This window comes from Miscanthus floridulus, chromosome 19, assembly GCF_019320115.1.
Source record: "Miscanthus floridulus cultivar M001 chromosome 19, ASM1932011v1, whole genome shotgun sequence".
Lineage (NCBI taxonomy): Eukaryota > Viridiplantae > Streptophyta > Magnoliopsida > Poales > Poaceae > Miscanthus > Miscanthus floridulus.
In genome coordinates, this window is record NC_089598.1 from 11,532,750 (window position 1) to 11,545,773 (window position 13,024).

The 13,024-nt window shown below is 46.1% G+C and overlaps 1 protein-coding gene and 1 long non-coding RNA gene across 2 annotated transcripts; one reads left to right on the forward strand and one right to left on the reverse strand.

Moving 5' to 3' along the window:
* Positions 1–419: 419 nt before the first annotated feature.
* Positions 420–1,229, forward strand: LOC136527231 (uncharacterized). The gene is made up of 3 exons (XR_010776729.1): positions 420–570; positions 870–1,004; positions 1,061–1,229. It is a non-coding gene; the product is annotated as an uncharacterized lncRNA (long non-coding RNA).
* Positions 1,230–2,254: 1,025 nt separating this feature from the next.
* On the reverse strand, positions 2,255–3,772 carry LOC136528949 (AT-hook motif nuclear-localized protein 22-like). Its single transcript, XM_066521959.1, has one exon. The coding sequence runs from the start codon at positions 3,615–3,617 to the stop codon at positions 2,604–2,606; it is 1,014 nt and encodes a 337-aa protein (XP_066378056.1). The 5' UTR covers positions 3,618–3,772; the 3' UTR covers positions 2,255–2,603.
* Positions 3,773–13,024: the final 9,252 nt, after the last annotated feature.

Genomic DNA, 13,024 nt, shown 5'->3' on the forward strand with positions numbered 1-13,024 from the left:
GTTGCCGCGCCTCGCGCCGCGAGCCCGCTGCCGCGACTCGAGCAGCCGCGCACGCTGCCGCGCCGCGCACTCCGCGCTCGGGGCCACGCGCCCGCGCCGCGCGCCGCCCCGCCCCGCCCCGGCGCCCAGCGCGCCCCGGCGATCACCCACCAGCGCGCACCTGCCGTACCCACCACGCCCAGAGTGCCGGCCCGAGGTCGCACCCTTCCTCAGTTCCCCGTCTCCGTCGAGCAAGGGGAGGTCGACCGCCCCGGCGGCCCTCCGGTGGCTCCCCCCTCACCGGCCTTCCCGCCCCGACCCCAGCCCCCAGGCCGCCTTCGTCGCCGGCTGCTGTTGGAGGGGAGGAGGCAGGAGGGTGAAGTTGGAGGAAGAAGAGAAGGAGAAGAGGAGAAGGAGGAAGGGGAAGAAAAGGAGAAGAAGAGGAGAAGGAGGAAGGGGAAGAGAAGGAGAAGAAGGGGAAAAGGAGAGAAGAAAGGGAAGAGGGGGAGAGGAGTACTCCGACGCCGCTCGACCTCGCCGGAGAAGAAAGTGACCTCCGCACCGCGACGCCCGACTCCACCGCAACCCTAGGTAAAACTCTCGTTGTCGGCCTTCGTGCCGTATGTGGTTGTGTGGGCCTTCGTGCCGTAAGTTGTTATGAGGGCCTTCGTGCCGTTGTGGTTGTCGGCCTTCGTGCCGTTTTGGTTGTGTGGGCCTTTGTGCCGTAAGTTGATATGAGGGCCTTCGTGCCGTTGTGGTTGTCGGCCTTCGTGCCGTTGTGAATGTCGGCCATCATGTCGTTTTTTTTGCAGGTTTTGGAAATCTCCCCCGTGCAGGGGAGGTGCTGCCGAAATTTTGAACAAAAAATAACCTATTGTCTTTTTATGCAGGAGAAGAGTACGTCGGAGGGGACCCGGAGGACCCCGATCGTCTTCGTCGACGTCGCGGTTCTGCCGTCACTGCGTCGCCTCGCCACTGCGTCGATTCGCCACTGCCCCGCTAGCCTTACTTCACCGACACCCTAGGTATAAATAACCTCTTTTTGCGCATGTCTGTCGTAGCCCGCGCGTAACCCGGTTAGGCGTCTCCCGTCCGAAAGAGATACGGTCGTAGGTATGCGGATCTTTGCGTATCTGCGACCGTATCTGTTTCGGATTGTCCACGTTTTTTGGACAGCCCGTGGATGCGTTGATGGGTTAGTTTCCATGGTCCGCTCCGGTCCGGGAAGGAGTTTCGGCAACACCTCCCTGTTGTTCTCCGGATACACACTCTCCCTTGCAGGACGTGTATCGGGAGAACAGCGGGGAGGTGCTGCCGAAATTCTGTCTCGGAGAGGAGCGGAGCATGGAAACTGACCTCATCTACTCATCCGCGGGTGGGATTAGGACCTATCCTCACCTATTAGATAGTAGGAACACCGCGTAGATGCAATTGATGGTCACGATACTCTATGCTGTAAATGTTAAAGGATGGAGGACCGTCAGTGGATGTACACGGGCTGGAGAAGCGGGAGTGACTACGACTATGAATGGGTGAAGGGGACAGATGGTTTCTTGAAACATGCATTTGGCCCAGGAGCAGGAGGACATTCTCTAGTTTGGTGTCCCTGCAGCAAATGTGACAATAGGAGAAAAGTAGACGAGAAGACCATGGGTAGACATCTTGTGTTCAATGGTTATATGCTGTGAAGTGGTTGTGTGCTACTACTCTAGCTGTTACGCTGTACGTTGGCCACATCATCATCATCTTTCAGCGCCAGAACAAGCAAGCAAAGCCGGCCGGACGCCGCCGTCCGGCTGACCGGCTCGTTCGTTGGGTGTTGACTGCTGGGTGGTGAAGTGGTTGGTTGCATTGTTCATGTGATACCGTGACCGTTCTCCGATCCCCTTGCTTGCCACATCTGCACTTGTAGTGCACGGTGTGAACCGAACGAACAGCCCCAAGAGAAACAACAACGAACTCGCCCATCAACCCCCATAAAATACGCAGGCAGAGGCAGGTCTCGTTTGGTTTTGCACGATGCCCCGTCCCTAGCGACCTAGCTCTCCATCGGAAATCGGTCGATTTCCAGGTCGACCGAGACAAAGACAAGGACTGATGGAGACAGATTATACCATTTTTTAAAAAGCTTAATTGCTTCTGCTGCCACTACACCACATTGCTAATCCCTCCTACACAGCTACACACAGATGGATGCGAATGCGATGATGCATGCAGTTGCTCATCAAGTCATCAGGTAATATAAGGTAACTAGCAGCCATCGATCATCAGGTGAAATTAAAGGAAAAGAAAATTTAACCGCAGACTGACAGGTTCCAAGTACTGGGTACTGCTACTAGGGGAAGGGAATTACACAACTACGGAGTACGGAGGTAACTAATTAAGCATCCATGGCATGCAGATTCATTACACCAAGGAATTTAACAGCACGGGAAGAAGTCCAAGAAGGTAATTAGCAGAGAAAGAAGCCGAAAAGGGAAGGGGATCGGGAGGTGGATTGACTCTTAGCAGCAGCCGCCTCGCTCGTCGTCGATCGGTCGATGGCGATGAGGCAGCAAGCTAGAGCACGCGCGCGCTTGTTCGTTCCCCTTCCATGTCCGGATCAAGTCTGGTACGGTGATCGATCAGTACGGGTCGACGCGGCCGGCGCCGCTGCCTCCGGGGTTGGCCCAGCCGTAGGCGTCGGCGGGGAGAGGGAGGCCGTTCATGAGGCTGTGGGGGAGCTGGTCGGCGAGCGGGTGTTGTCCGGGCAATGGCAGCGGCGGGGGCGGCGAGGAGGAGGCTCCGGGCATGCCCTGCGGAGGAGGAAGAGGCTGTTGCAGGTGCTGCTGCGGCGGCGGCTCGTCGTCGTCGAGAGGGAGGCGCTCGTAGGCGGCGTTGCCGAAGCAGGCGGCAACGATCACGACGGGGCCGGAGGCGAGGAGCGGGCCGGCGACCGTGCCGCCCACCACCTGGCCCTGCCCACCGGAGAGGTAGACGGTGAGCCCCGTGGCGGCGGGCGGCGCCGGCGGCGGGAGGAAGGAGCCGCTGAGGGAGAGGATGTCGAAGCGGCCAGCGAGGGTGACGACGGTGCTGGGGCCGCCACCGGGCTGACGGATGCACACGTTGGTGACGCTCCCGGCGCCGCTGAGCACGCACACGCCCACCTGGCGGCGGCGCGCGAACCCGGCCACGCTGTCGACGACGTCGCAGCCGGCGGCGACCTCCAGCACGTAGGCGCGCAGCGCGCTGGCGCTGTCCCGCGTGATGATCACGGGCGGCTTCGGCTTGTTCTTGGACCCCGCGGGGCGGCCACGCGGGCGGCGCATCACCACCGGGTGCTGCTGCTGCTGGTCGCCGTCGCCCCCCGCCTGCTGCTGGTCGCCGTCGCCGCTCCCGTTGCTCCCGGCGCTGTTCATGGTGTTGTTGCTGTCGTCAGCGAGCTCCTGCTTGTTCACGCCGGGGACACCGCCCCCGCCGCCCATCAGCTCCAGCTGCTGCTGCTGCTGCTCCTGGAAATGCTGGAACGCCGGGTGCTGCTGCCCCGGGAACAGGTGATGGTGGCCGCCTAAGCCGCCGAACGGGTGGTGGAACGGCGCCACGGGCGGCGTGAAGTGGTGCCCACCGCCGCGCGCCGCCGCAGCCGCCACGGGATCCATCGTCGGCCCGCCGCCGGCCACGCTCGCGCGCACGCACGCACACGGCTTCCCCGACCCGCCGCCTTGCGAGCGAGCGCTCGGCCCGGCGGTGCTACGCGTCCCGATCGACGACGGTGCCGGTCAAAGGTGGAGGAGGAAGCGGGCGGTGTGGTGGTGCTGCCCGTGCTGCTGTGCTCTCCTCCAGCGGCCGACGGTGTTCGTGAAGAGAAGGGTCTGGGGGTGGGGTGGGGTGGGGTGGGGGTTAAGACAAGCGCGTAGATTGGGGGCAGGAGGTGGGGCCCGCGCATGCGTGGGCCCCGCAGGGGGTTTCGGGGGAGTCGTCCCTGTCTGTCCGATCCTGATCGCGGTCGCGGGCCTGCGCTGCCGCTGGTGCTGCCCACGTCTCTCGCTGACATGTCTGATTGCGCCCGGCGACGGCCCTCCCTCTCCTGCTGGTTTGACCCTCCACTCCACGCCTGCACTCGCGGCCTGCGGACCGGGTGGAGATATGGTGACACAATGCGGCTTCACGTGTTAGGGCGCGTTTAGTTCACAAAATTTGTTGGGTTTGGCTACTGTAGCACTTTTCGTTTGTATTTGGTAATTAATATCTAATTATGGACTAATTAGGTTTGAAAGTTTCGTCTCGCGATTTCTCACCTAACTGTGTAATTAGTTTTTTTCCGTCTACATTTAGTACTCCATGCATGTGCCGCAAGATTCGATGTGACACTTTGAGGTGAAAATTTTTGGGAACTAAACAAGCCCTTAGTGCTAACCGGCCGTTTTGTCTAGGGAAACTATGTGCACGTTTGGTTGTTTGGCCCGTCCAAGTAACCTCGCCTCGCTCGGCAAGGCTAGGCTTGCCAGCATAGGAGAGCAGATTTGGCTCGCCTAAGTTGGTAAGATGTTGTGTTTCTTGTCTAACCAGGCAAGGCGACCAAACCACCCCCACACATACGGTGGGCGAGTCCCGAACCATCGTGTGTTATTAGTGTTAGCTGGTTGTTAAATGTCATCGGATTTTCTTTTTAATGAAATGCGTGTGCACACCGTATACGTGTCTGCAACCAGAGGTTGGCCTTAGAGATACCTTCGTATCGTAGTGTATCGTGTGCAGATATGGGAATTCCATATCCTTATTAGCTGTTTCTTCGGAGTAAGATATGCTAGAGATTGACCTTAGAGATAGAAAGCATATATGGTGGAGAATCTATACAGATAGTGTGGCAATGCACTCTATGTTGATTATTAACCACAAACACCTTGGTTTTTCACATGCTCATGCAATCATTTTGCAGGGTAGGGTTCGGCCTCTCGGTTGTGACACAAGTACACCAGAGAGAATTGGTAGGAACGAAATTCTCTAAAAGTTCAGTCAAATTTTTCCAAACTACGTTCGTGAGAGGTTGACTAAATTTTAAAAATCTAAACGAAATCTCACCCGAAAAATATCTGATAACAGTGAAATCCGACCGAAATTCTGAACCCTGTTCATGAACATGTACTGAGGAGATATTGGTCTCAGATTATTGCTTGGGTTGTCTCCAAAGATGTTTTTATTACTGTGTTGAAAGTGGTGAAATTTGGTGGAGGGGTAGTGATACAGCCCAGTTGTTAGTAACCACTCTTTAATTAACAGTCAAACAGAGCTATATTAAGAGATCGATATGTAGTACGTAGATATTTTGGAATAAATGCTTAGTTCTCTATATAAACATGTGAATTACGTTGGAAAATTACGTTGGTATATCCAGGTCAAATCATTTGAGATCCTCGGAGATAAATCTCATTAGAAATATTTAATTTGTTTCTAAAATTGATTACAATCAGATTGTTTAGAACTGCCCATCATCAGAAGCTTATTGGTACTGCCCCGATGGTAAATCATTGCCCTACTAGCCAAGTAAACTGGATGGTTAAGTTTTTACATGTGAGACATTGACCCCACCATAACACCAAAAAGGATCTAGAAGGTCGGTAACCTTTAATACTAAAATCATTGGGATTTTATTATTGGGAATGCTTTGCTATCTACTGTAATTAAAGACATGAAGAAGGGATGCGTTGGATGTTGATCTTGAAGATAGAAGAAGCATATGCGTAGGGTGGTACATGTCATAAATGTTTGTGATGCTTCCATCCGGAAAAGATATCCATGGAATGTGTATCTCGGTGAGGAACAAAATCTTGAAGATAGTCTACAACCAACTCATGGACCATCTATATATAGTGACGCTTGCTATTTTGACTACTCACGTGAATGTCACTCCGCTATACCCCAAAAGTTGCAACATGTAGAATCTGAACCACTCGGTAGGGATGCAAGCGGATTTATTCACGAACCCATATATTGTATCTCTACGGTAGAGGATGCATGATCTACATCATTTGTTAATCCTCATATATTGTTTTGTTGTCACAAATGTTTTGCTTGTTGTACCCACAAAAAATGTTTTACTTGTTCCCCAGCCCCCTTAGATTTAAATGAATCGGAATCATTGCATTTCATAACAAATACTCCCCCATCCCCAAATGTTAGTATTTCTAAGAATATTATGACAGATTAATATGGCAGGAAAATGATCGTGATGCCGCTCAATGAAGCAATTAGTTTATGTCTGTCAATTGAATAGCGAGGAAAAGGAGGGGTGATATGCAAGAAATGCTTATATATGCTAGAAGTACTTACATTTGTGGATGAGTATATAATTGTGGAATATAAGGCGTTAAGGCGTTTTACTTGTGTATTTTCCATATCGATCCACTACGTGACGTATGCACACATTACAACAACGAAATTGGTTCAATTAAGGGGGTGTTTGGTTCTTTAGTCGCTCCTAAAATTCATGTCACATCGAATATTCGGATGCTAATTAGGAGGACTAAACATGAGCTAATTATAAAACTAATTATACAGATGGAGGCTAATTCACGAGATGAATCTATTAAGCCTAATTAATCCATCATTAGCACATGTTTACTGCAGCATCATATTGTCAAATCGTGGACTAATTAGGCTTAATAGATTCATCTCGCAAATTAGCCTCCATCTATGTAATTGGTTTTATAATTAATCTATATTTAATGCTCCTTATTAGTATCTAAACATTCGATGTGACAGAAATTTTAGTAGCTCCTAAAGAACCAAACAAGGCCTAAAAAAGCAAAACCTTTTCACTATCGAGTTATGATTTCAAAAGGAGACATGAGAAATGTGATAAAGGAAATGACACGTGCACGCCACAATGGCACCATGGGTGATGACAAAAAAATATGAAAAATTATAATCTTATATGCAAGTCAATATGTCCAAAATAATAATTTACTTGAGAATTGAAATATATGTTTATGCAAAATATATGTTTATGCCATTTTGTCAACAAAGATATACTATAAAATCATTGAATAGATGGACATTGGTTATGTGTATACTCTCTTTATCTAGAGGGACATTGGTTATGTTCACGGTTAACGGGTTAAACCAACAGTCTAATATGGTTTAATAAAATAAATATTTCATACTTAACACATGACAATTACAACATAGCCTCGGGGTAGGGAATAGGTTCCGCACCCACAGAGACTATTTTTTTCTCTGATTTTTTGCCACCCTGCATGGAACCAGAGGTTTCTTGCACATTTTTCACTAGTTTCTCTCTAAAATCTGATGGTTCAATTGGTTCTTTCTAGTTGATTGCACACATGGTCTGTTAATGTGATTGAATTGGCGGAGGTCCTTTTTTTGGTTGAACCCACAGGTTTGGCCTGCTCCTAATAGTTATGACTTTAAGTTGTCCTAAATTTGAATAGTTGATAGTAAAGAATAATAATATTTAAGGCATCAATTTTTGTGACCTAAATTGTTTCAGACATCAAATTAACAAATACATTATAAAATATTGTTTGATAATTTATCTCTTTGGTATGGTAGATGTTAATAATCTTATCTATAAATTTGGTCAAATTTTAAATAAATTGACTTAGGAAAAATTTAGATTCCTTATATTGGAAAAAGAGAGTATATCCAATCCCAAACATGGGAGGTAGGAGTTTCTTTTAAAGAACATGCAAGAGAGCTAGGTGCTCTTTTTTGTGAGAGAAGAAGAGAGGTTCCTATTACTTCCTTGATTTTCAAACACTTGATACCCAGGACCAAAACATGCAAACCAATGCATACATTTTTCTTATTCAAAATTGCCACAATGCCCCTTTGTCTAATTATTAGTAGCGGTTAGAACATTATAAATACATATGTATAGCAAAGGTGTAAGCTCTAGAATCTTCTAATCACCAAAGAGAAGCTACCTTTTTGTGGGGTCCACAAATGACAAAATTAGAGAAAAAAGTTCGGCGATAAGTTTTACCAAACAAAAAGGTGACTTTTGGCCTCAAGTATTTAAAAATGGAGGGAAGTATATAGTAGTAAAGAAATGGTTAGCCCTAGAATTGACAATGTAATGACAACAAGAATAACGACAAGAGAGACACAAAGGTAACCGAAATAATACCGACATCTAAGGGCATATTTGGTAGCTGGGCAAGCGTTGGGCTCGCTCACTCAGCTAGAAATTAGATACGTGGTTGTTCGGTTCACAAGCAAGATCTTCTCGTTAGCTGCACTTTCTAGGCTTTTCCACGGCCAAGCGAGCCAGCCAATTCAGCTTACCTCTGCTCGTAAGGCTAGCCTTACCCATCAAGGTGGGGTGAGGCCAGATGACCTGGCAAGACTTTCCAAACTTCCCCTAAAAGCCCAAAACTACTAAGGCTACATTTGGATCCATCATAATTTTCAGAAGCTGATAGATGCTAAGTTCATTTAGCTTTTGAGATTGTGGAAGCTGGCTTATGAAGTTGGTGGACATTTAGATACCATCACAGCTTTTAGAAGCTAGATTGTGGAATTTGAGAAGATCCAAACATGCTCTAAAGCGAAGCGACATATAGCAAGGGTGTAAGCTCTAGAATCTTCTAATCACCAAAGAGAAGCTATCTTTTGTGGGATCCACAAAGGACAAAGTTGAAAAAAAAGTCCGGCGACAAGTTTTACCAAACAAAAAGGGAACTTTTGGTGTCGAGTATTCAAAAATGGATAGGAGTACATGATAGTAAAGAAATGGTTAGGCCATGAATATACAATACAACAACGACAAGAATAACGACAAGAGATACACAAAGACGCCTGAAAGAACACCGGCAACTAAGGGCATGTCTGGTAGCTAGGCAAGCGCTGAGCTTGCCTTACTCAGCTAGAAATTAGATACGTCGTTGTTTGCAAGGTCTTCTCGTTATCTGCACAGGCTTTTTCTCACCCGAGCAAGCTAGCCAATTCAGTTCACCTCCGCTAGCAAGGCTAGCCTTACCCAGTGAGGCGAGGGGCGGCCAGATGACTCGGCAAGACATTTCAAACTTCCCCTAAAAGCCCAAAACTACTAAAGGGAAGCGACATAGACAACATCAACAAAAACAGGCCTAACAAGGGGCAAAGAAATCACGCCCGTCCACAATATCCTAGAGGGAACATCGAATGCATGGGTGTCTTTGAGCAAATTTTGTGCTAGCAAGTCCTCGAAGCACATGCATATTGCAACCTTGGAGCTAGGAGTTCTGAAATGTTTAGATCTATTGGAGATCTAGACTCTACCTTGGAATTGACTTCTCATTTGAGGCAGATGATGGGATACATAGTTAAGTTTGACAAGTGTGCACCACACCTACTCACTATACTCACCTAGGTCAAGCTACTAGTTCATACCCCCTTCATAGTATGGCCAAAGGAAAAAACAAAGTTCTAAACTACTCTAAGTGTCTCTTAACACGAAACAATACTTAGAACTAGTTCGTCCTTAACCTTGTCGATCATACTTTAAAAACCAAAACAAAATCATTAATAGGGTTATGAAAATCATTCATTGTCTATTAATCAATCATTATTGTGACCTAACTTATAATGCCTCGGCAAAACAAATGTTAGTCACAATAATTGTGTCATCATTAATCGCTAAAACTGAATTAGAGGCCTAGATTCAAAAACATCAAATTATTAGCATCATTAGATATATTATAAAATATAGATTGATAATTTATCTCGTTGATGTGGTAGATGTTAATAATCTTATCTATACATTTTGTCAGACTTTAAATAGCTTGACTTATGAAAAACTTAGACTCCTTATATTTTAGGAAAAAGAGAGTGTATCCAACCCCATACATAGGAGGTAGGAGCATTGGCGGATCCAGGGGGGGCTGGGGGGGCTGCAGCCCCCCCCGGGAGAGTGATTTTGCCTTGATATTACTGTAGAAAAAATGTGATTTCATCGTTAATCTTCAACATTTGTTCTAAATCTCTATTGATTAGCCCCCCCTGAGGTGCTCATCCTGGATCCGCCACTGGGTAGGAGTCTTTTAACAAACATGTAAGAGCAGTGTTTTTTAGAGGAAGAGAGGCGCCCATTACTTCATTTGTTTTCAAATACTTGATACCTAGGACCAAAACACGCAAATCAATTCATACATTATTCTTATTCAGAATTACCGCAATGCCACCTGTCTAATTATCAGTAGCCATTAGAACATTCTAGATCCATATGTATAGTAAAGGTGTAAGCTCTAGAATCTTGTAATCACCAAAGAGAAACTATCTTTTTTGGGGGTCCACAAAGCACAAAATTGTAAAAAAATAAAGTTGGGTGACAAGTTTTATCAAGCAAAAAGGTGACTTTTGTCGTCAAGTATTCAAAAATAGAGGGAAGTATATCATAGTAAAGAAGTGGATATGCCCACACTAGATAATACAATGACGACAAGGACAAGAATAACAACAAGAGAGACACAAAGATACCCTAAAGACACAGTGACGACAAGGACAAGAATAACGACAAGAGAGACACAAAGATACCCTAAAGAACACCGACAACTAAGGGCATGTTTGGTAGTTAGGTCATCGTTGGGCTTATCTCACTCAGCTAGAAGTCAGACACGTGGCTGTTGTTTAGTTCACAAGCAAGATCTTCTTGTTACCATAGTGCTCCTTGTCTAATTATTAGTAGCCATTAGAACATTCTAGATCCATATATGTAGTTTGTAAGCTCTAGAATCTTCTAATCACCAAAGAGAAGCTATCTTTTTGTGGTGTCCATAAAGGACAAAATTGGGAAAAAAAAGTTCAATGACAAGTTTTATTCACTGAACAAAAACTAGCTTTTGGCACCAAGTATTCAAAAATAGAGGAAAATATATAATATTAAAGAAGTGGATATGCCCAGACTAGACAATATACAATGACTACAAGGACAATAATAACGACAAGAAAGACACAAAGACACACGAAAGAACACAGATAACTAAGGGCATGCTTGGTAGTTAGGCAAGCGTTGAGCTTGCCTCGCTCAGCTAGAAATTAGACGCGTGGTTGTTTAGTTCACAAGCAAGATTTTCTTGTTATCTGCGCTTTTAGGCTTTTCCTCACCTTAGTGGCAGCCAATTCAGTTCACCTCCACCGGCAAGTCTAGCCCAGCGAAGAGGCCAGATGACGCAGCATGACTTAATTTCCAAACTGTCTCTTTTTTTAGATAATTCCAAACTATCTCTAAAAGCCCAAAACTACTAAAGCGAAGCGACATGAACAAGATCAACATAAACAGGCCTAATAACTAGGGGCAAAGAAATCCCGGCCACAAGATCCTAGAGGGGAACAGTTGAATGCATGGGTGTCTTTGAGCAAATCCGGTTCTAGCAAGTCCTTGAAGCGGTCTGCATGCATATAGCATAGCCTTGGAGTCAGGAGTTCTAAAATGTTCAGTTATTTTAGAGATCCAGATCGACTCTCCACCTTGGAATTGACTTTCCTTTGGGGGCAGATGATTGGATACATAGCTAATATATAGCGCGTGCTATTGCAGTTGTTTGTTTCTTTGCAGAGATCAAGGAAACAGTTGAAAATGAATCAAGGGTGCATGCCGAATGAAGAAAAAATTCGGCCTTCAGGCATGTTGACGCAAGAAAGCCCTGGAGTTGACTATCTAGTTCGTGTGGGATAAAAGTCTTGCTCAAAAGATCATGCCTGATGAAATTTTCTTATAAGCACGAAACATGGGGTTTATGTACTACAAAAAAAGTCTTTGTCCATGGATAAAATAAAGGCACAGACGCCGCGCCGTAAGAGCAACATTACACTCTCCTGGGAGAAAATTAAACTTCTAAAGTTGACCATTGAATCTCAATTAGGCATCTATTGATGTTACAGTTTTACTACTTAGGAAATCACTTGATCAGATGTCATTTCCTATATATTTTCCTTCCAGCAGTGGTCTTCTGTCATTCAGTTGATCAATATATCTAGAGCGCACGTGTCTCTGCTAGTCTCATTCAGTTAAGCATCAATAATTAAAAACCATTTGTTGGCCCTCTTGCAATCGCACAAAATGTTTGTTTTCATGCATGTGTTGATGTAACAATATCTTGAAGTTGACAACACTTCTTGAATCTGTGGCTTCCGAAGTTCGGACCAGCATTATATTTGCTAAAGACTGAAGATTGTTGCTATCACCCTTTCCACATACCTGCTAGTGCATCACTTTTGCATACTGTTATATATTTCTGCTCGTTTTGACTTTTTTTTTGTCTTTAATAAGTATATATGACCATTTGTAAAGCCATACATAGAAAATGGAGGTTCAGGATACGAAACCTGCATGTCTGACAAACTCATCACATTGACCACACTAACAAACATATATACATCATGAGAGTCTTTTTAGGGCATTGTCTATAGCTTTGTATAGGGATTAGGGAACAAGTCCTCCAGGGCTCTGGCCTTTTGGTGGTGGCAGATCAGGGAGTACTCTGCAGGCCGGCATTACAATCAAGTAGTGCTATCTGATCGGTAAGCACAACACATATAATTTATTTGTGATGTTTACCTAGAAAAGGACTATCTGATGTTGCATGAATGCTCAATTAGTCAGTTTGATTCATTGGAGTGGTAAGAAACTCGGCTACAGTTGCTTCGTTTTCTTCTTCTGAATTTAATGTAATTAAGTCTGAAGCCCGTACAGCAAAGTGATGCACGACGTACGAAGTAGGTCAGATTAGCACGAGTGTACGGCCTACGACGGATGTGGTCAGGAATTCAGGATCACCCATGGAAGAAGCCCGTCGTTCAATTCAACAGCGAAATAAGCTCATGATCCCAGTCAGGGGCTGAGCAACCTGCAGACCTTGATATGCGCCATCAAACTTAAACTACATATACATGCATCAGGGCCTTCAGGGGACCGAGAAATCTAGCAATGGACCACTTGGTTACATATATATACAAGTGATGTGACGCCAGACCAAAGTATATATCTCAGGCCACGTTTAGTTGGTGCGCGGACTGATTTCGCGAAGCACTGTAGGTACAGTAACTTGTTCGTTTTTATTTGGTA

Bases quoted from the DNA above. Each gene is read 5' to 3' on its own strand.
- LOC136528949 (XM_066521959.1), bottom strand. From the start codon at position 3,617: ATGGATCCCGTGGCGGCTGCGGCGGCGCGCGGCGGTGGGCACCACTTC.